A 21,292-nucleotide genomic window follows, 5' to 3' on the forward strand; every position below is an offset into this window, starting at 1 on the left:
CTTTCCCTCTCTATGTATTTATATTCTTGTATATCTGCACCTACGTATACACTTGTGTAGACCCATGATATAGTAGTCTTCTCCCAGTCGTTGAGAAAGAAACCAGAAGCTTCGAAAGCTTCAAATAAAATTTTTTCCTGTGTGAATGTTCTGTTAATGTGTTTATTTTATCAAGTGCTGGTTCCTTACTATTTTATTTAATATGAATACGTATAACACAAATATTTCCCAAGTTGGGAAATACAACGTATAAAAGGCGCAGTAAAAAGAGACTCACGATTTTAACTTTTCGGTGTCACTACCACCGTCTTCATAGTTTGGAATAAGAGTATTCCCCATGCTTCTTTCTCATCCACCTCTTCCGAACAACACCATTTCACCCCAACCCCCTACTTCTCCCTCTCTCTACTTCCTTTTTTTTATCTTTCGCACATATCACGTCACTCCCATGGGGCCGCCGCACCACGTGGTAGAGGAGGGAGAGAATCGATAAATCGAAGTGGTATCATTATTTTCGATATTTTTTCTACTCCTTCCCTGTAGGTGGGCAGAGGAAAAGTCGAGGATTCTGGCGATAGTTGGAGGCATTCATGGCTCTCCACAAGAGGATAAGACGGGAGAGGTTCAGGGTGAGGCTGTTGAGGGTTGAGGAAGGCATTTCACGCCTCATATCTCTTCTCACGCTGTAGCTCTGTATTCTCGCGGGTGTGAAAAGGGTTAGAGAATCGGTTCACCTTCAGGCGAGACGTCTTGTGGCTTACAATGGAGCAAGCCACGTTTGTGTGAAATGAGGGAGAGTAATACCACATTTCTTATATTCCACTGGATTTTCAATAAAATTCGTGTAAAAATTAAGGAAATACGTAATTCAAAGTCTGATTAATTTTAAAGTATCGGTTCCGCTGCACATGGCTCCGATTATGCGGCTGTCCTATTTATCCGAAGTATTCCGTAACTAAGAATGCATGGATATTTTAATGCAACGAGGTGGACTAATTGAGATTTAAAATATGCTATAGTTCTGCTTTTGATTTGTTAAACCTCAGGTATAGAAAATAATAAATACTAAATACTTTCTGGAATTCTGGTGGTAGATTTAAATCTATACATATTTTTCTCAGCTTCCAAGTGGAAGAACGTGTGTCTTATGGATTAAGCAATGAAATTAAAGACAATGAAAGAGGATAGAGGGAAGATGACATGTTCAGGATTAGCTCCACGGTGAAAGAGATTGTAAACAATGGGTGTCTAGTGAAAAAAATATTATATTTCTTCATACAAAAGTTAGGCCAATACCGCTGATGATTGGCCTTTTCAAATGGCCTTTAGTCCCAATTAACTGGAGAAAAATCAATGAAATCCCTCAATCGGGTTCTTTTCTGGGAGATCTGTCCCATAAAAGTTGCATTCCCTACAACTCGGTGGCTCATAAAACCAGAATCTAATGTGGTGGGACTGACCAAGCTATTGATAACTCTGCCCAATAGACAAAAGAAGTTTGATGAACTCGAATCCACTTGTCGAGTTAAGTTTTTGGAAATGGGTGGATGGCCGATGGATTCCCACGATTCAGATGCCACGTGGCTATTATTATGGTTAAAAGGGCACCTTTTATATTTATTTAGACAAAGTCATTCTAAATTTCTTACTTAGTAGGCTTACTCTTATTTACTCAGTACTCGTTAGACCACATTTAGAATACGCTGCCAGTGTTTGGGACCCTCATGAAAAAGGCTTAATAACAGAGTTAGAACGTGTGCAAAGAAGAGCTGCCAGTTATGTGAAAGGTCGTTACGATAGTCTTGTTAGTGTAACTGACCTCTTAGATAAACTCGGATGGGAATCTCTGTCGGACCGTAGATTGAAAAGTAGACTAAACCTTTTAGATAAATTCAAGAGCAGTGTCTTTTCTAACGAAGTTAACCATATCTTATGGACGCCAACATAGTAGGGAAGATCAAATCATATATATAAAATAAGAGAGATAGATTGTAGTACAGACAGATTCATAATGTCTTTTTTTCCACTATCAATACGGGATTATAACGGCAGCGATAGAACCCATAAATAGATTGCATGAGTTGTAGTGTAGCCTATTAACCTATGTAAAACTTAATGCATGTTTCTTAATTTTATTATTATTTCCAACATCATATGGTAGTATAATTTGTTAGCATAGGTGACTTTTTTGGAGCGTGTGGTGTACATGTGGGAGTCCAATTGCATGCTGCATGCTGGTGATTGATCACCCCCTGCCTAACATCCTAGAGGTGGCTCGCAGGGTATTATGTAGATGTAGATGTAGGCTTTTAAATCATTCACGCGGTGCTTCAACCCGAAGGTTGATTCGGATTTGGTAGGTGAGGATAGAACTCATCCCCGGCTAAACCGCAGGTGAGTGAACTCCACATATTCAGTGTGGGGCGGAAGTCTCTATCCCTGCGCCTCCTCGTTCTTCGTCGATTTTTTTGTGCATTATATAATATGAGAGCATTCTTAAATCGAAGTGACGTAGGAAAGAAACTTTTCTGTAAAAGTTGATCTCGATTTCAGTTTGTGCATAGGACTATAATTAAATGTTGTGGTTTCAAAAGGAAAATAATCTACGTTGTGAATATTAAGGATGACTTGTATATTTTCATTATAATTATTAGTCAACTTTGCATCACGTAGGTTAAAAAATTAGCCTCATTTAGGGATTGGCTAAATTTTAATCGTAATGGCTTTAGAAAGATTTATTTTCTGGTTTAAAATTGTCGTAAAAAAATAATATCGAAGCCGAAGTCAGGTGAGTCGTGGCTAACAAATTATACGTGAGTTTGTGTGAAAAGAAGACAAGGGTGAGGCAGCAACCAGCTATAAGATTCCCGCATACTATAACCTGAGTGATACTTTATTAGTTATTTGGATCAGCTGGAAAGACCATATAGTGGATTGTTAAGCTTTGGATAAATCGAGAGAGGCTATATAATTTGAAAATCGCACATAATACGCTGTTCTTTTTTAGTTGGTTCGATAAGATATATTCAAGTAGGTCTGCTTAAAAAACATGAGGGAAAATCCACCGCTTCCGTAGTTTTAAAATAAGTCTTTCATGCCTTGCAATATTTTATGCGGAGGTATCATTGAGACGACATTGAGTCCCAAATGAAACAAAAACTCCACCGGCTTTGCATTGAAATTAGGTGGTTATGGTTCACACTTAATGATTTAAAAGCAGATTCTGAGTCCAAATTTATTTTTGTTCTTCCTATCGAAAAACTTAATTGAATGAATTACCGTGGACTAACCAGCGGCTTACCTTTACGGAGTCTCTCGCAAAAATCCTGAATTAGCATAGGGTTTTCTAACACTTGAACTAATTCGGGATATCCAGGTTCGAATCCCTTCAAAGGTAATGATTTTTTCTCTGTGAAATGTTTGCAATTTAAGCACAGTATCTTAGCCTTCCATTAGAACGTTAATTTGGGACAACTTCGACTATTTACATTCAATTTAAGCCTGGAGGAAAATGCCTTCCTCTTCCCCTTCATTATCCCAAAAATCCTTACCCATCCATCCATTCCTAACGATGAAGATCACCTCTAGTGAGTCGGTCGCCCTCCACAACAAGTCGAGTGGCTTCGCCATCAAAATTGTGTCTCGGCCTGTCAGCGTGGATGTATTCACGAGCTCCCCTCGGCACGCATTGAGAGGCTGTGGACGAGGGCGACGCGAAGCATAGGGGAGAAAACAAGGCCCCGAAGTTTGAGAGGAGGCTGGAAGTGCGGCTGGAGGGAGATTGACTCGAAGACGTGCTCCTCTCTCGTGTGCGCCACCCCAAAAAACCTCTCCCCCACCTGAGACCTCATCATTAGCGCCGAGGGCACATATCCCCGCCTTCCCACACCTTCGAGAGCTAAGAGACGTCTCTCCCCTCATAACCCAATCTCTCTCCGCGACTCCCATTCTCTCTCATTCTCTCTGGGAGAATGTTTGGTGAAACTAACTCAGCGTGAAATAAAAATCATTATGCATTCAGATCGACTTTTAACGAGTCCATTTTGTGGAAAGTCATAGTAATAAGATAAAAACACCTGTAGTAATTTTCCAAACAATTTTATTCGCTCAACCGGTCCCCCTTCGTTATCAAGAGCTGTCATTCTGCACTATTACAAATCGGTGAAAAAATGTTTAAATTGTAAATTGTTTTTGTTTTATTACTCCAAAAAATAAAAAGCACAGAATAGAATTAATTACATAAAAAGGAGTAACTTTAGGTAGCCATTAAGGACAACCTATTTTATGGCTACCATCATTTACAAAGGGTCATGCTGACATAGAAACATTTTAGGTACAGCATTTGAATTGAAGTAAGTACGCACATGTATTACATGGTATTATATCAAATAAAAATATCCTCCATACTTTGCATTCTAAACAACCAAGACTGTATATTTTTCATAATTGCGTTATTATTTTTTGATTTCAGACATGAATCAGGGAATAAGTTATACACTTTTGGGCCTATAAACAAGAAACAATGTTTATATACCGTAAGGTCAGGTCTTGGTAAAGCAATACGTGATTTAAAACCGTCACCTTCTCATTAGTGAACAAGTATAAAATTTTTGCTAATATTCCAAGAAAATCAATCAAATAACCTTGATTATGGCGCTAGGTGCTGAAAACATGCTCGGAATATTTAATTGCTTCCGTGATAATTAAGCGTCCTGGCTGTAAAGATAGATCTACTTGGAACATTTTGTGAATCACCTAGGCCCTCTTCCCTGCAGAGTTGAACTTCCCATCTTAATCCACGTTAATCCCTTTAATGTTATCTATAAGATATATTCTATTTCTCTTCTTACCTCTCTGACCTAACGTTGATCTCTTTTACACGATTACAGGCATCCGTTCTTTGCTTTGTACTCGCTCCATTCAAACCCTCTGTATCCTCCATATATCCTGATATTTCTTCTCCTCGCCCACCATGTGTAGCATGAAGTCTTCCCTTTTTCTCTCCGTATTTTTATCCGTGTGCTTGGTTTTTAAGACGTTAACTAGTCGCGCACAGTTTAAGCTGCTTTTAATTTCGTAAACGCTAATAATTACTTATAGGAAATGAAGTAAAGATACTTTGCACTTTTCAACAAAAATATTTTTTTCAAAACGAGTCACTGCAGAATCATCAATACTAACATCGAAGTTAACGATACCAGAATAAATGTTCACGTAAGGACGGTGGGTCGTGATGATGATGCAGTGCATTGAAAAATGTGTACTCATTTTTAAATATATATAAATGTGGAAAAGTGCGAAGTACCATTACTTCATATCCTACAATGAACTTCCACAAGATATCAGCCTCCATCATTCATTGCATTAATTAATTATGTTAAAACGTTTCCGTTTTGGACCCATAATTCACCTTAATACGCTTTTATGCATGTAAAATAAATGAGATGTATTGTAAAGTCATGCCTTCTTAAGGTTCATTTTTATTTATTTCATATAACTTCATTTATTTAGCTTTATGCCTTATTTGGGTTTTCATTTGATTAATTTATACGCTACTTTATGTTTACCTTGATTCATGTTTTAGATTGTTTATTGTTGGTTTAAAAAGAGGTTGCTATGTTGTTGCTGACAAAAGAAGGGGATTGTTAAAAAAAAGTTTTATGGGAGAAGATGATAATAACAAGGGCAATGCCAAATTGAATAATTTCAAGGATTTTTATATTTATATTGATGGATCCCGGCGTCACAATAAATAGCGAATAATATCGTTTCAGGCTTGATTTGGTGGAAGTTCGATATATCCATGATAAAAACACAAATGGTAATTTCCACACATTAATTCTAAACTCAACTACCGACCATGGTTCCTTGAAAATCACATAATATGTTTGAACCATGGTCGATAATTGAGTTTTGAATAGGGTGGTTTCCTATTATTTTTTTATTGCCTTAATCGAAAGATTATTACTCCTGGAGTACGTATTTCACGCTTTTAGATTTTTAAATGACAATATCTATTTTTCGCGATTAAATGAAAAGTGAAAAATTTCAAGCGCGCGAAAACGCGACGCTCAAGTATGAATGCCGGGAAATATCTCCGTACGTCGTATTTCTGGTTCCCCCTCCCGCCCGGTGAGGTGACCTTGAGGCGAGGCTTAGCGCTGATACGTCGCAGGCTGCCAGCGGGTAGCTGAGTACCTTGCTGAATGGTAGCGCTTGGCTTAAAAAAGGTTTATTAATACCTTATCAAACGAAGAAAACTTTCCGACCTTAGCCAGTTTTAGTAGGTGATTATTAAGACATGTTTCCCTGAGCTCTGTGCCTCATGCATGCATTGGTAACCTCAGACGATGTATAACTCCTATCCTCTCGTGTAGAAACTAGGTCCCTGTGACGTCACGTGGAGTGGAATCGCGTGGGCGCCAATCTGGCCTTTTTCAAATGAGGATAAAATTTGACCCTTGCCATTCGTCTAAACCGGTATTTCAAAAACCAAATAATTTGTGTATTATGAATACACTAATGGTGGGTAACGAATCGCAATCAATGCCTTTCGTTTTCTTTGATGAAGGAAACTACCCTATTAATGTGTGGAAAAAAACCATTCGTGTTTTTATCACGGACACAATATATAGGTTTAAAGCCTCAAATTGGCAACACTGTCCGTAACCCTCCCCCGTGTACACTCTCACGTAAAAGGGTTGAGTTGGTCGTCTTTTTCGAGGGGATGGATAAGGTGCTCTCAAGGGGAAGGGGCTGCTGCTGGCTGAGAAAGGGTAGAGGGAGGAGAATCACCGTTGAGCACCCCCTTACGGGGCTGGGATGGCGCAAGAGTTCGTGTCGGGGCATATTATTGGGGAAGACGAGGACCCAGCCGAGGGAAATGCCACCGCATGGCATGAGAAAGGAAGGCAGGCGGAAAGCAGGCGTTGGGCGTCGTGCACAAGGCGTCAGGGGTGAGGTCATGGCGCCGCACTGGGATTGTGTTGCTTCGGTGGCATGTCACCCCATTTTTGGATCGAGACCCGATCACTAGCTTGTGAGAGTAATGCAGTCGGTATAACCCCGCCTGCATGGTTGTTCTTCTATCTGCGGACTTCATGGCGCCGATCGTGGAGTTCAGAGGCGCTTGGTGCTTCTCATATTCCTTTATTGCGACTTTATTCTTATCTATCCACTACCTATATTAATTATAGGCTATATTTATTAGGTAAGATAAGGGTAGTCGGTTATTAAACATTATTTTTTTCTTTTTTTCTTTCTTTTGACCTCAATTTTTAACGTTAATTAGTGTCTTGTAGAGTAATTCTTAAATATTATTTGTTAATTATGTATGAACAAATCATATTCATTGCAAAAAAGCCCTGAAGAAGGTATAAAAATATACCGGAACGTTGGCCAAAAATTAGGCATTTAATTCTTCAAGACCTACACTACAAGACACAAATCAACATTATTAATTTCGATAATCAGACAGAAAAAACTTGGTTAACTTCAATAGGATGATTTATTATGCGACCATAGTTTCGTCGAACAGTTGACATCATCTGTAGTACCTCAACCATCCGGCGAAACCAGATCTTGCATTTAATAATCCGGTGGAAGTGTACGAAGTTTTTACTTGTTGTTTCAACATTACAGTTCTCCCGGGTTGGCTTACATCTCCTTTTAAGGGTAATTTTCTGTAGTTTCAACGCATCACTCCACCTAAATCTCCTTTATTAATTTCCTCGTCAGCATTGCAGTGAGTCTTAAAGTCTTGTAAGTCTTAAAAAATAGCGTATTTCAGTTTTACAGCAATGGGCAAGGAGTAGTAGGACAATAAGTTAGGGATACTGCGGAATATAAGTATTTCCATCTACAGATTGGCGTCTATAATTCTTTTTTTACTAAAAATCAAGAATTAAAAAACAGAGTTCTGAAAAGGGATAGAATCGGTCTTAAAAATGTTGCAGATACCTCACAAAACAAAAGATTTTTGAAAATATTTATATTTTATAATCTATTAAATTGATGTATATAAATATCAGGAGATAAAATCAGTGGGATCACCCTAAGTATAATAGTTGTAAATAATTCACTGTAATAATAAAGTATTTTAAACCTGTGCAAATTGGTATTCCTCATTCCTTTCAAGGGTCACAATGTGGTGAGATGTCTATTAAGAAGCATAAAAGAAAAATTAGACAAATTCAAATATCGCATCTTATGCCTCTGAAAGCGATAAAATTTTTGTTGAGTACGGTTTCTTATTAATATAAGGAAAAATTGCGTAAGAGTTCATAGTGCTTCGTCACTTGTCTTTTTTTCTCGCAGAGATACGCTGGATGTGAAAAAACTCCAATCTCCAACGTGGATTGTATTGGATTGATCCTACGTGCTATAATTCCAAATTTGGGTAAGTCTCTTAAACTTTTGACTAACTCACTACTAATTTAGTCAGTGTATTATTGGCTTAACATATTATTGAGGTAAAATCAATTAAAGGAAGAAAATAATCAAGGACTCAATGAAGAAGATAAAAATAAGTTTGTGGAAGTCTAGGTTGTAAGGTAACTCAGCGAAACTTCCATCCGGCTGAACAACACTCGTTAACGCAGGGGTTGATGACCTGTCTATTCCATCTGGCCGGATACTCCATTTGGCATTACAAGTTGGAACGCAGATTTCAGCTGATTATGCTCAAAATCATTTGTACCAACAAATTTCAAACTTCATTCATTCTACCTGTCTTACGTGAATTCTTATGTGCGTAGTTGGAATGTTGGCACAGAAATCACTGATCAACAATGTGTGAACAATTGAACTGAACAACAATCTATATGTACAGCATGTGATATTCTCCTTTACTCTTGACCAAAAACCAGAACTATTGTTCAGCCAGTTAACATTGATTAATTTGAAAATGGCGCACGTGTTCTGTTGGTGGTATGGTATTTGGAGGAGGCGACCGACAGCTGAGGTCATTTACGCCATGAGGGAAGGGTGTGGAAGGAAGGGTGGAGAGAAACCCGGCGTCGGCGCTAGCCTGCTCTTAACGAAAGGTGCTAAGGGGACCACGGCTTAACGTCCCATCCGAAGAACGGAGTGTTGCGCTTGAAATGTCCTCCACACAACATTCAAGCAGGGATTGAGCAGTCTCTGAAAATTCTCTGCCGGGTGGGAAGCCAGCACTCTAGCCACTACACCAACCCGATCCCCCACGTGTTCTGTTGTGGGTGTATTGTTTTGTTGTTCATTTGCTATATAGAAAAAGGTTTGTGTCCTCTGGCTTGATTGGCATTGCTTTTTACAATCCTGAGTTTTCGACAAACTCTTCGGAATTGCCGAAAATATACGATAAATAGAGGCATAATCTTAGTCATCTCGAGACAAAGAGAGAGGCATATTCTCTTTAGGAATTTTTCTATTTGCTGCCAATTTTTCCACACAAATTTGACTTCAAAGCGTCCCTTCCATCCATGGAATTACATTTTTATGTCCTGGCTGCTGAGGTTTTTTTTAGGAGCTCGAGTGCTAACCTAGTATAAAGCGAGTGATACTTGTCCAAAATATTAGGAATAAGGTGAGTTTGTTATAATATAGCTTTCGGTGCTCACCTGAATCCTGGTGGGATGTGTGAGTGATACTGGGCATGTTCAGTTCCTCCTGCTGCCACTAGGGTTGGTTCTGGCGCGGTGTCTCCCTCGCTGGATGGACCCATGTGGTCATCCGCCGCTTCTGCTCCTGCTGAAAAGGTCAAAAATTAAACATCAGTGATGATCATTGGTCTGGTAAAAGTGATGTAATTACCGTTAATAATCACATTTTTTGAAATATTTTTTCTTAAAAATCTTTTTTTTTAATGTAATTTTAGATCTACTCCTTTCCACAATCACCCTGAGTAGAGTCTCGTTCCCCACAGCTTGAGTTAGCATAACTTGAAACAGTATGAACCACATGTTTTAATGGAATATTCCTTTAATCATAGCACACACCGCGCATCAATCGTGGAATCACTGTTTGAGGGATTAACCTTTTGTTTTTCTCTCTGTAGACAATGCTACCTTCCTTGGTACTGGTTAATTTCTAGGTAAATTTTACCTTTTCTCGCCTAATGACAATCTTAAGTCGATTTGAGCCATACTATGCTGTTTTGAACCAAGAGACACTCGTCTTGATATTTCAACAAATGGCAAATGCAGTCAAGTAAACTTGTAGTGAATGAGGCTTAAGTTTTAAATTCAAGTAATCGCCACTGTTCATAGACTTTTTTTCCATAGACTGTCCATAGAATTATAAATAAATACTTTTTCCTAGTTCTGCCGTGGTTTTGGAAACCATATCATGTAAGAGGAGTAAATATCCGCTTATGACCAGTTTTTTTTTGTTGATTATGCTTGTTAATAATTAAATTTTGCTTAAAATAATTGTGTATAAACTCAATTAATTTTTGAGTATTACATCCGTTACTATGAAACGTTAATTAGTATCAATACGATTAATTCATGCAATAATGCCCAGAGCGCAAATTTGAATATTCATAAGTGGAAATCATATATTCCCAGAATTAGTAATCATCTCTTCTGTAAACGTCAATTGGCTGAATTTTACCAATGGTGATATTGAAAATATGAAATTGAGGACGATATTTTCCTAAAGAGTGAATTAATCGAGGTGAGCCCAAATATGTTCTAGCTTGAACCTACGCCCAAGGACAAAAACATTGTTTTCTCCGGTGAAAATGATATTATTATCCGGTATCCGTGTTTCAGGTATATTCCAATCCCAGAGTTTTTCTCTTCTTGTTTATTAAAATGGAATAATCTGTAAGCAATAGCAATTTGTATGCAAATGACCTTAAGTATTCATCTGTGAACAGTGAAGTGATTGATTTTCAAGTATCCCCTAAATATACGTGGAAGATTTGGAAATATAATCACATGATATTGATATTATAAACCTTGGACATCATCTGATATCTTCAAGAATCATTCTGTTAGGGTTACTACTTGTGCCTCCATGTTCCATTACATGTTTCACGTGTGGTCTGATGAGTATTAAACTTACTAGAATGTTCTATAATAATATTTTTATTCTACTTCGCATTTCATCATTTAAATCAGCAAGATAGCTTCAGAATGAGATGGATATTGAAGATGAAGTGAGGTTAGGCAACTGAAACCGTTATGGATTACTTTTTTCTTCGATATTGAGAAATACAACAAAAAATGTAAACACTACGAGTATGGAGAAAAGTCTGCTACTATATGGAAGGATTATGTATTTCCTTTTAATGATGTATTCTTATTTTCTGTGGGACTCTTTCATTACTGCAATAATTAATTGGATTCTTATAGTATCACAGACTTCAAACAATAAAATACTTTTATCAGATGGCGTAACCATTCTTAATTACCTTAAGTAGGAGACAATTGTGGTTCCTCATTGAATAGTGTTGATTATTTGGAGTACTTATATATTTCACGCTGTTTAGTTTAGTTTTTTCATTTTAAAACATAAATTTTGCATACGAGTGACAACATTTATTGATTTATTCTGTGAAAAATCCAACAGGTAAAAGCGTTTTCAAAAATTATTGGACGAAATGTCAATAATTGGGGTAAATGACCAAGTAGATAAAAGGTAATATCGGGTTCGCTACTCTAACGAAAATAGTGTAGAAGTTAGATATCATCTCTTTCGCTAAGCTAAGGCGTTCCAGGGAAGGAAAGAAAACGTAAAGGTCATATTTAATGATTGGCGAGGGAGAAGATTAGATTTCTAATCCACCTAATCGTGGTGCGGTAAAAATCTTCCGTTTAAGAAAGAACCTACACCATGAAGGACTGTTTTCATCACCCCGATAAATTACCGGTAAAGAAGAACTTTTTACTGAATATGTGTTTATATTGACGCCACTGTAGGTATTACATATGGCGTATTGTTTAATTATGAAAAGTTAAACATTTTGCTATAGTCAATTTATCAATAGGGTTATTTATTTTTCTCGAATCCCTCTCGGCACTTATAATTCTTGTATATTCATATAAAAAATTATGGCATGAAATATTATGAATAAAAAGTTATAGCCAGAAATAAATATGTAAATATATGGCTTCAAAAATCGGAACCGGAAACCTTAATTACTTTGCTAAAATATCAACGGAGGAATGTTTTCTGTGAGACATATTTGAAAAATGGGGCATGTTTTGGAGATTAATTTTAAATGAGGTTAATACCTTCTCCTTTTCTCTTCAATGAGAGGAAAAAATAACTTTTGCATTGATAATTGCAGTGGTAAAATCCTGAAAGCCTGGTTACACGATACATTAACATGCACGATTTAATGCCTGAAATGTACGAACGCGTGAGTGAAAGCGAAGATGTAACATCCCAACTTGCGCGAACGCATGAACAAAAAATAGAACCTGTTCTAATTTGGTTCATACCATAAATGATATACTGTAAATAGTAATATAAACTCTATGGTTCATACATTCGTACATGTTCCGCTCCAGTCCACAAAAATCATCATTCATGCAAACAGACATTAACTCGTACATGTTAATGTACCGTGTAACCAGGCCTTTAGAGCGATTTAAAGAATGTCGGATTTTCGGAAATAGTCGAATTAAAATTGTCCTTGGAGTGAGAATTTGGTGTCGATCCAGTCTGCGAAGCGATAGATCCTTACATGTGGTTGCGACTCTTATCGGCGCATAATGCATCAACGTTAGGCATGACTTGCCGACCTACTTTCACCTACCATTTATTAGGCGTTGTTGACGCTCAGCCGTGCACGATCTGACTCTCACTTAGTCATACCTGTTGCCATTGGTAGTCATACTCACCTGCGACCATTACAATCGGAGAAAAGTGCGAGGAAAAAATATCATGTAGGAGCTGTCACTCTCATAACATCTCTATTTTTGGAATCAAAGCTAGATGTTGGATGAAAATGATGATTCTTAAATAGAGTACAATAAAAATCGAATATTTTTCTCGATTACTTCTTTTTCTCTCATTTCTAATACGAGAAATTATATTTAATAAGCCTTTGTTTCCACGTTAAGCGTATGTTTAAATCTACGCTTAACAGCCAACACGATTCAACGTGGTTATGAGCTTTTTACCTTAAATACCATGTAAAAGTTTGTTAAATCTGTTCTTTCTCATGAGAAAATGCTGGTGAAAAATGCCTGAGAATTACTTAATGATGACGAGTTTACTACAGCAATGCAATACTGTACCATACCATCTAAATTGTTTTCATACAAATGCCATTAATACGACTTAATTGGCTATAGTAACAAGACTTTGTATTTAATACCGTTTATAAGAACTAAAGTGTTATAACTAAGATTATGCCTTAGATAGAAGTTTTATTGAACGTGTAGTGATAAATTTTATGACTACTACGTAAGGCCCAGCTGGAGGTGTAATTTCACTGGCGAAATTGTGATCATTTGGCAGAGTTTGTGATCGATAAAAGTTATTAAAGGTCACAGCTGCTTGAGAGTATCCAGTTGTATCCATATAGACATACATTCTTATAAAATTAACTGCTGTTGACACTCTTACGGCAGGATGTAAATTGTACACTTTACTGTGCGTTTAAAGCATTCATCCCAAAATATTTTACCTTCACAACACGTCATGAAATATATGGAATAATATGTGACTCTATCCAAAGGCTGTGTCATAAGTTGGTAAAGAATAATTAAATTCTCTTATCATTTAATTAAAAGCTAAAAATATTCTCAAAATTTTTTTAAATTTGTGCAATTTGTAAAGAAGAGCATTTTTCCGGAAAATGGCTAAAAATGTTTTTGCGCTTCATAGCTAATTTCACTGAGACCACCGTTACAGTTAGTGCCATATTTGCTGTGTTAAAAGTGAGACGAAGAGAAGAAACCGGATTGTCTATACCTAGGTCGATTTATTAAATTATATTTGTGATGTTTACAAATTATTTCTCATTTCCTGGGATGGAAATCGTTGTCATTACTATGTTTGATACTTTTCCCTGTAAGAAAACTGTTGGTTTACGGCTGCATTTCGTGTGGGGTGTAAAGCCCCGTTCTTACCAAATTGGCGTATCTTGAATTTACCTGAACTAGCCCAAGTAGCGAAATATTCCTTCAAGTAGAGCACAAATCGCGCATCAGCCATGATTGTAGAGGGCATAATATAGTTTTCATTTCTCTCGATAGACAAAACTATCTTTCTTGCTACTGGTGCTTATGGTTAATTTCCAGAGAAATGTTAGCTTTTATAAACTAATTGCAATCCTAATTTGAGTACTTGTCCTGCTTTAATTATATGCAAAATCCTCTTTTATATCATCGGGGGTATAGCTTAGTGGTAAGCCTGCATTCGACTGCAGACCGAGAGGTCCCCGGTTCAAATCAGAGTGCCCCCTTCTTTTTTTGCCGGCCTCGGTGGCGACGGGATTAAGACCCAGCACATGGTAATTATGGACGTAAAATTATTAATTTGCTGATAAATCCGATGTAAATGTTCAATAGGTATGTGCTGTTTTCGTTGGTATGGGAAAAATAAGTGAAGAAATGAGTAAAAATAAGTTTTCAACACCATAGCAACGCCAAGTTAATTTAAGTTGTTGGGGGTAAGGCTTATGACCTCAAGTAAAGTTCTCAAAAACCGGTGGTATTGGAATAAATAAATAAAATAAAAAGAATTTTTCAACTCCATAGCAACGCAAACTTAAGTCAAGTTGTTTAGAGTATGGTTTCTCTCCTCAAATAAAGTTCTCATATCCCAAAATTAAAGAACCGCATGATTGAAATGGACGTGGTTCCCGTTTATTGCCTGGCAACGGAAAGTAAACATTCATCAGAAGAGAGATGCGTGGGGAAATTGCTAATAGTTCGAAATTGTCTACATATTTCAGGTTTTCGCCGCGTTTTTTGTCATAAGTCGACGATAGTATCGCTGGGATTCCACCAAGCGTGAAGGAACTTCGACCTGAACGGAAGATTACGATACAACATCACTAGTAGTTATTCACATCTCTTTTCAACCCCGATTTCATGCCGTTTCCTGCCTGTGGTGAAAATCTTCGGAGTGACTACGTTTATTCAGTCATCGGGTCTGGTCTCAACTTGCATTTGGGAGATCATTTCCCCTCGAGGACTCGACCATTTGCGCGGGAGTGTTCTTCTGTGTTTCACCACTAGTGGCGTGCTTGCGGCTGGACGGGCAGTTACACTTTACGAGGTAGGAAAGGCAAGGTTATGGATTCTTGACCCTTCATAATTCTCTCTCTCTTCGGCGCTAATGGTGCTTCTTGGGAAAGAAAGTGATTTCTGGAGCGCTTTTTCACAGGCCAAGATGGCATATGCGCCTTTATGAGCTGGACATGAAAATGATTTGATTCTAGCCTGCATTGAAAGAGCAGAAATATTGTGTGGATGCACTCCGATGTAATTATTGCCGTATGAAAGCAGACGAATGCCAAATGAGTCTGGAGTTTCAATTGTGTATCCCAACTTCGTAGCGACGCGGTTATTCCATAATCCATCCCATTTATTGTAATATGTAATAAATATTAAAAATGATTAATAATATAAGAATACAATTAATAATATATTATAAAATTAATTAATTATTCCATTCCATAATAATAATTCCATTCCATTATCCAAGTGCCAGCGACTGCGGATTATGAAACAGTCGTCCCATCGCAAATCCATGGAATCCACTTGCAAGTGCGAACGATGTTTGCTGTAGTTAATAGTTAAGCATATTTTACCAAGCGTCACTTGTGGTTATCGCGGCGTATTTTTATTTGACAGAAGCCCTCAATGAGGAAGACTGAAGAATTTATTTAAAATATGATATATTACTCAGAGTACCGATAGCTAATTTAGCCCCTAATTCTATACACTCTCATATACCTTTGTTATTCTATATCCTCTACGCTCTCTGAAAGTTCTCCCTTAAAAATTATTGCCCGTATGTATCTCTGATTTCAAGAGTGATATTAATAATAGGTACCTTAGGTATTTGCTATCCTCAGGAATCAACTGCATTTATTTGCGAAGATAATAGAAGTCATAGTGGAACTTTATTCACCATGATTCCCATAACCTTGCCATAAACCCGGTGGAGGGCTCTACTGTCATTTGTGGTCTTAAAATACCGGATTCGATAAAAATAAAATACGAGTATTTTACTAAAATTTTATTATTTTTTCTTAATTTTATGTATGAGGCCTTATTATCACTTAAACACACGCACATAATTTTAGTGAAATGGTTATTTCAATACGTTATTGGATAGATTCTAGGACAGAACGCATTCCCTGCCGGGAACTAGCAGTAATCGATCCCAAGGAAACGTGAGCTATGAAGGGCTGAAATGTGACTGTGACTCCTTTTCGATCTAAGCTCTTTCTAGAGTGTGAATAAACCCCAGAAAAAGACTACGAACAAGGGCTAAGAATTCCTATTGAAGCGATATCTAGGCCTACATTCAGTCATGACCTACTTTTCAGCTTCACGACCGAAAGTTTCACGAGCGCCACATCTTAAATTCGAATCATCTCAACTTCTTGAACGGTATTTTATGAAATCTTCGAGGTCCTGACGTTTATATAGTGACTTGAAACTTATTAGTCTTACTTAATAGTGCCTCTGTTGGGGTCTTTTCCTTAATGAGAAAATTGAAACTATCGTGGCTTACAGTGAAAGCCTATTATTTCATATTTTTCAATGCAACGTTTCGCTATGTCTACATCATAAAGTACTTAAAAAAATACTTTCCATAAAAATTGGCAATTGAAAAAAACGTACAAGGGTTCTGAAAAAATTCATCATGGACTTGAGTTCGTTGAAGCCAGAGTAAGTGATTTGAAAGTGAACTTAAATACAGTTCGTCAATGAAAAGATGAAGGTTGAGAAAAATATACGCATGCACTACGTATGCAGGGTGACCCATTTATCTTGACCACCCGAAATAACTTTTTGTCCAGATGCAAATTCAAAAATGTGTCAAGCGAATGTTCATTAGCCGTCAGGGGAACATTAATAAGCATGATTGCCTTTCTTGTAGCTTTGTTATTTACAAAGATATGAACAGGAGGAGTTATAGGAGAGGAAATGAATTGCCGAATAAAAAATATAGGGTGCCATTTAAAAAAGACATACCGCTGTTCATATCTTTGTAAATAACAAAGCTACAAGGAAGGCAATCATGCTGATTAATGTCCCCCTGACGGCTAATGAACATTTGCTTGACACATTATTGAATTTGCATCTGGAAAAAAAGTTATTTCGGGTGGTCAAGATAAATGGGACACCCTGTATAGATTCTGGGGTAAGCGTGTGGGATAAGTTTCTGGAAATTTTCACTTGTCCGACTCCAGTGCCAGAAGGAGTTGGAGAAGCCTAACTGGCTGGTGATATCCCTGCTTCCTCCTCCCCTCCGCCCTTAGCCACCACTCTCGTACACTTTTGCCTCCGTCTACAATAAGGATCCATAATTACGAGGTCGTATTGAAAAGGCTTTTCGCGTTTGTTTTGTTTCCTTCATATGGAAAGTCAACTTATTACGACTTAGTACGATTAGTTTGGGTCTTACTACCTCTCTGAAAAACTGCAAGCAATTATGAGCTCGCGAATATTTGGTGTGGCCAACTAAAGTGATCTTGCGCACCATTTAAGAAATCCGTTAGTTTTATGAATATGGTCGCACGGCCGGCTTAATTAGACGTGAAAATCTTCAACTTGAAAATTATGACCGATCGATTTATTCACATTCTCTCTATCATAATATTGTTTTTAAAACCTGACGTATGCCATCTATGTTGTAAAACATTTTTTGTTGGCATGTGATATGAATATTTATTTTGAATTGTGCAACTTCAAACCTACCCACTTAATAATGAGATTTTTTCAGAGAGAATAAGTGTGTGGGATTTTTTCCGGAAATTATCATTTGTCCGATTCCTGTGAGGGTTGGGGAAAGCCTGACTCCTATCTCTTCCTCCTTCCCCTTCGCCTTCAGCCCCCCTTATATCCCTTTCCTCTACCCTAACTACTGTCTCCAGTAGTGCCTTCAATACTCGACTCCATAATTTCGAGGTCTTGAAGTGATTTCTTTCGTGGGATAATTGAAATGACTAAGCCATAATAGGGGCTTGCTATTCCACATTTTATATATTTTCGTGCTTTACATAATAACAATAAATCTACATTTTCAATGGCTAATCAAAACTCTTCAGCAAAATTGATTACAGTAAATATAACGTACAAAGATTCAGGCTTTTTTTTCCATGAAATTCTGCTATTCATTTCATATTTACTGAATTATGCTAATGGGAGATTTGCAGATCCACATTGAGAAATTTAACACAATGATGGGTAAAATTTTCACAGTTTTGGTAGGTATGGGGGTCAATTTTACGAGATTTGTTCCCGGATATTGTCGTTTGTCGAACTGTCGAAGTGCCAGGAGCCTGGGTTTTGGTCAGGGTCCAATTCTGTCTACAATAAATGGCTCCAAGACTTCAATGGCTCATTGGTTACGGTATCTGTGATGGTCTTATTTCCTTCATGAGAAAATTAAAATTACTACCATTTACTGATCAACCTTCCTTATTTATACGTGCTGTGCATAATGACGCTAAGTATCATATTCAAGCTCTAACCATGTATGCTGTCACTATAAATTGGCAATTATTTGAACTTAATTGCACTTCTCATTTGCTTTTATTTCTTCACAAACTTATATAAAATGAAGAAATTAATTAAACTTAATTGCGCTTCTCACCTGCTTTTATTTCTTCACAATCATATATAAAATGAGGCTAGGTTTACTGTATTATGTTTATGGGGTCCTTCAATGTAGATCGGCATTAAAAAATGTAGTGTGATAATGAGTAGGGCTCTTGGATTTTTGTAAGTAAAAATGTTCGTGGCTTCATATATGTTTGCGTCATTTACGCGATTTCTAAATATTCGTGGCGTTGGTTAAGATTTTCTACGATTTTGGTTGGTTTTTGGGCCTTACTACCTCACTGAAAAACTGCAAGCAATAATGAGCTCGCGAAAATCAAGGAATCAGAAAATCGAACTGCAAATCGAGCGTGCGAAATTTGTTTCCGGAAATCGTTTCTTGTTTGTCCGACTCCAGTGCCAGTTTTGAGGGTTGGGAAAGCCTGGCTCTCTGAATCTTCCCCCCACCCCTCCGCCTTGAGACACCCCTTTTCCCCCTCCCTCCTGTCTCCGATACTCTCTCCTTGACATGAAGCCAATTCACTCTCTAAGCCGGCCAAGAAGAGAGACGCTCGACTCTCGTATAATCCATTCCGTCTCATTGCACCACTGTCCCCCCCTCTCAACGCAGGCGGTAGGCAGCCAGCCTATATGTATGCGAGCCCGGCTTTTTGTACCTTTCCCTCCTTCTTTTGCTTCGCCTACCTCCCACTCGTCTTGCCACCGCTCTTTCGCCCCGCGAGAGTGACTCACTCGAATCGAAAAATAAACCGTCTGCGTACACAACGATGTGTCCCCCTAGATTTGGCGGAAGGATGAGGTTTTTTCCCCCTCGATAAAATATCTGCTTTGCGGGGTAACTTTGTAAACTAATAGAAATTAGCGGGACAGGAATTTTTCGTGCCATATGAATAGCATAATACTTTTGTTAATGTTTTGAAATTTTCTTGGTACATATGGTGAGTAGACAATTCTAAGAATTTACTAATAAATAAATAAATTAATTAATTAATTTCATCATTCATAAACTGCTGATTCGGCCTTTACATTGAGCATTAGACTTAAAATCTGCAGATTAAAGAAAAATATAAACAATAAAAAAAATAAAATAAGAATAAAAAATAAATATTTAGGAAAAGATTGCTTTCCGAAGTTGCCTCTTGAATGGCCCGAAGGGCGATGTAGTTGGACGAATTGGAGAATATCTGCCAATTGATTGCGCGGAAACTTAGGGAAAAACATATTGTTATCAAGGGAGTGAATCTCTCCGTCGCAATCGGCATTTTTTCATACCGTGTGATAATACAATTTTTTATTGCTTCATCTTATTTTACGCAAAATTTAGTGTCAATTTCTATGCAAAGCTTTTTTTCCCACGACATTTGCCTGTTGATTGGGTCAAATTCAGGATACTGCAGTGACATTGGAGCAGAATATAGACTAACAAAATTTATATTCAATTCGAAAACGAAAGTAAATTTTCAACAAAAGTTTCTTTTGAAAATGTAATAACAAATGATATGGATTGATTAGAACCTTTTAGTGTTTGAGATACAGATAAACATTTGCTATAGGTAAGTTATGAAATATGCACGCGTAAATACCCACATTTTAATTTTGCGTACGACTGCTTCCGATAAATTCGCGTCATTTACTGATACCTGCTAACAGACATCGTGAAAACCAGTTGTGCAAAACATAATAAACTTGACATTTAGCAGAAATGTTGTGCTATTCTACTCGGCTGGTTCAGATTTCGTTAAGGTCCATTACTATTTATGATCTTGATATCAAGAGATTCATGATGGATGCGATGATATTAAGGTAAAAATGCCGAAAATCGGGTCTTAAATCAAATAAATAGTTTCAATTCACCAGAAAAATGCCTTCTTTTGGTTAATTTATATCTTAGTTAATCCCAAAATTAACGCAAGTACACGCATAGGTCGGGAACTGCGGGGTGTCTGGTGCGAGTCTTCTAGTCGTGGGAGATGTCACATTCCTTGCTTTTCCGAGGTCATGACAGGTTTTATTTTCATGCATTGAGGAAAACAGGTTGGTCACGCAAGTTTTGGTCTGTTGGGGAAAGCACAAGGCGAATGCGACGCTGACAGTTGAGGAATTCTTGACATCTTTACTGCAGGACTGGTTACACTGGGTTTCAGTCATTGCTTTTATATACATGCAGGAAACTTACGGTAGGTTCACAGGAACCATGGCAAAAACATGATCGAACTGCCAATTGGTAAATGTGTATGGCCCCTTGTTAAAGTGAAGCGATATCAACTTCCCACGCAATTACTACGTTCAAAATAAGATTTTTATCCAAGCTTTTCGCGTGCATTTTTAAAAAAAGTACGCTTTTGCTGTTGTGATAATATGTTGTTTAGCGCTATTTTAGCCGTGTATTGCCATATAATGTATGAATATAAATTTTAATTATAAGTTTTGATACTGGAACGCTAGTTTCATTATTAATGTGTTTTTTCCTACAGTTATAAGAATTGACTGTTGGATCGTTTATTAGGATTCGAAGTGAGTTGTCACCATTTTATTGCTTTAATGAGTCT

The 21,292-nt window shown here is 37.4% G+C and overlaps 1 protein-coding gene across 2 annotated transcripts in view; it reads right to left on the bottom strand.

Annotated features, from left to right (window-relative positions):
• The window catches only part of LOC124167904, a 177,453-nt gene that overhangs the window by 43,996 nt on the left and 112,165 nt on the right, over positions 1-21,292 (bottom strand). Inside the window, exon 2 of one of the 2 annotated variants that reach the window (XM_046545972.1) lies at positions 9,600-9,726. In XM_046545972.1, the coding sequence (XP_046401928.1) occupies positions 9,600-9,726 (127 nt within the window). Of the gene's footprint in view, positions 1-9,599; positions 9,730-21,292 lie in introns of both variants that reach the window. The other variant, XM_046545971.1, reaches the window with a different exon arrangement.

This window comes from Ischnura elegans, chromosome 11 (assembly GCF_921293095.1).
Source record: "Ischnura elegans chromosome 11, ioIscEleg1.1, whole genome shotgun sequence".
Lineage (NCBI taxonomy): Eukaryota > Metazoa > Arthropoda > Insecta > Odonata > Coenagrionidae > Ischnura > Ischnura elegans.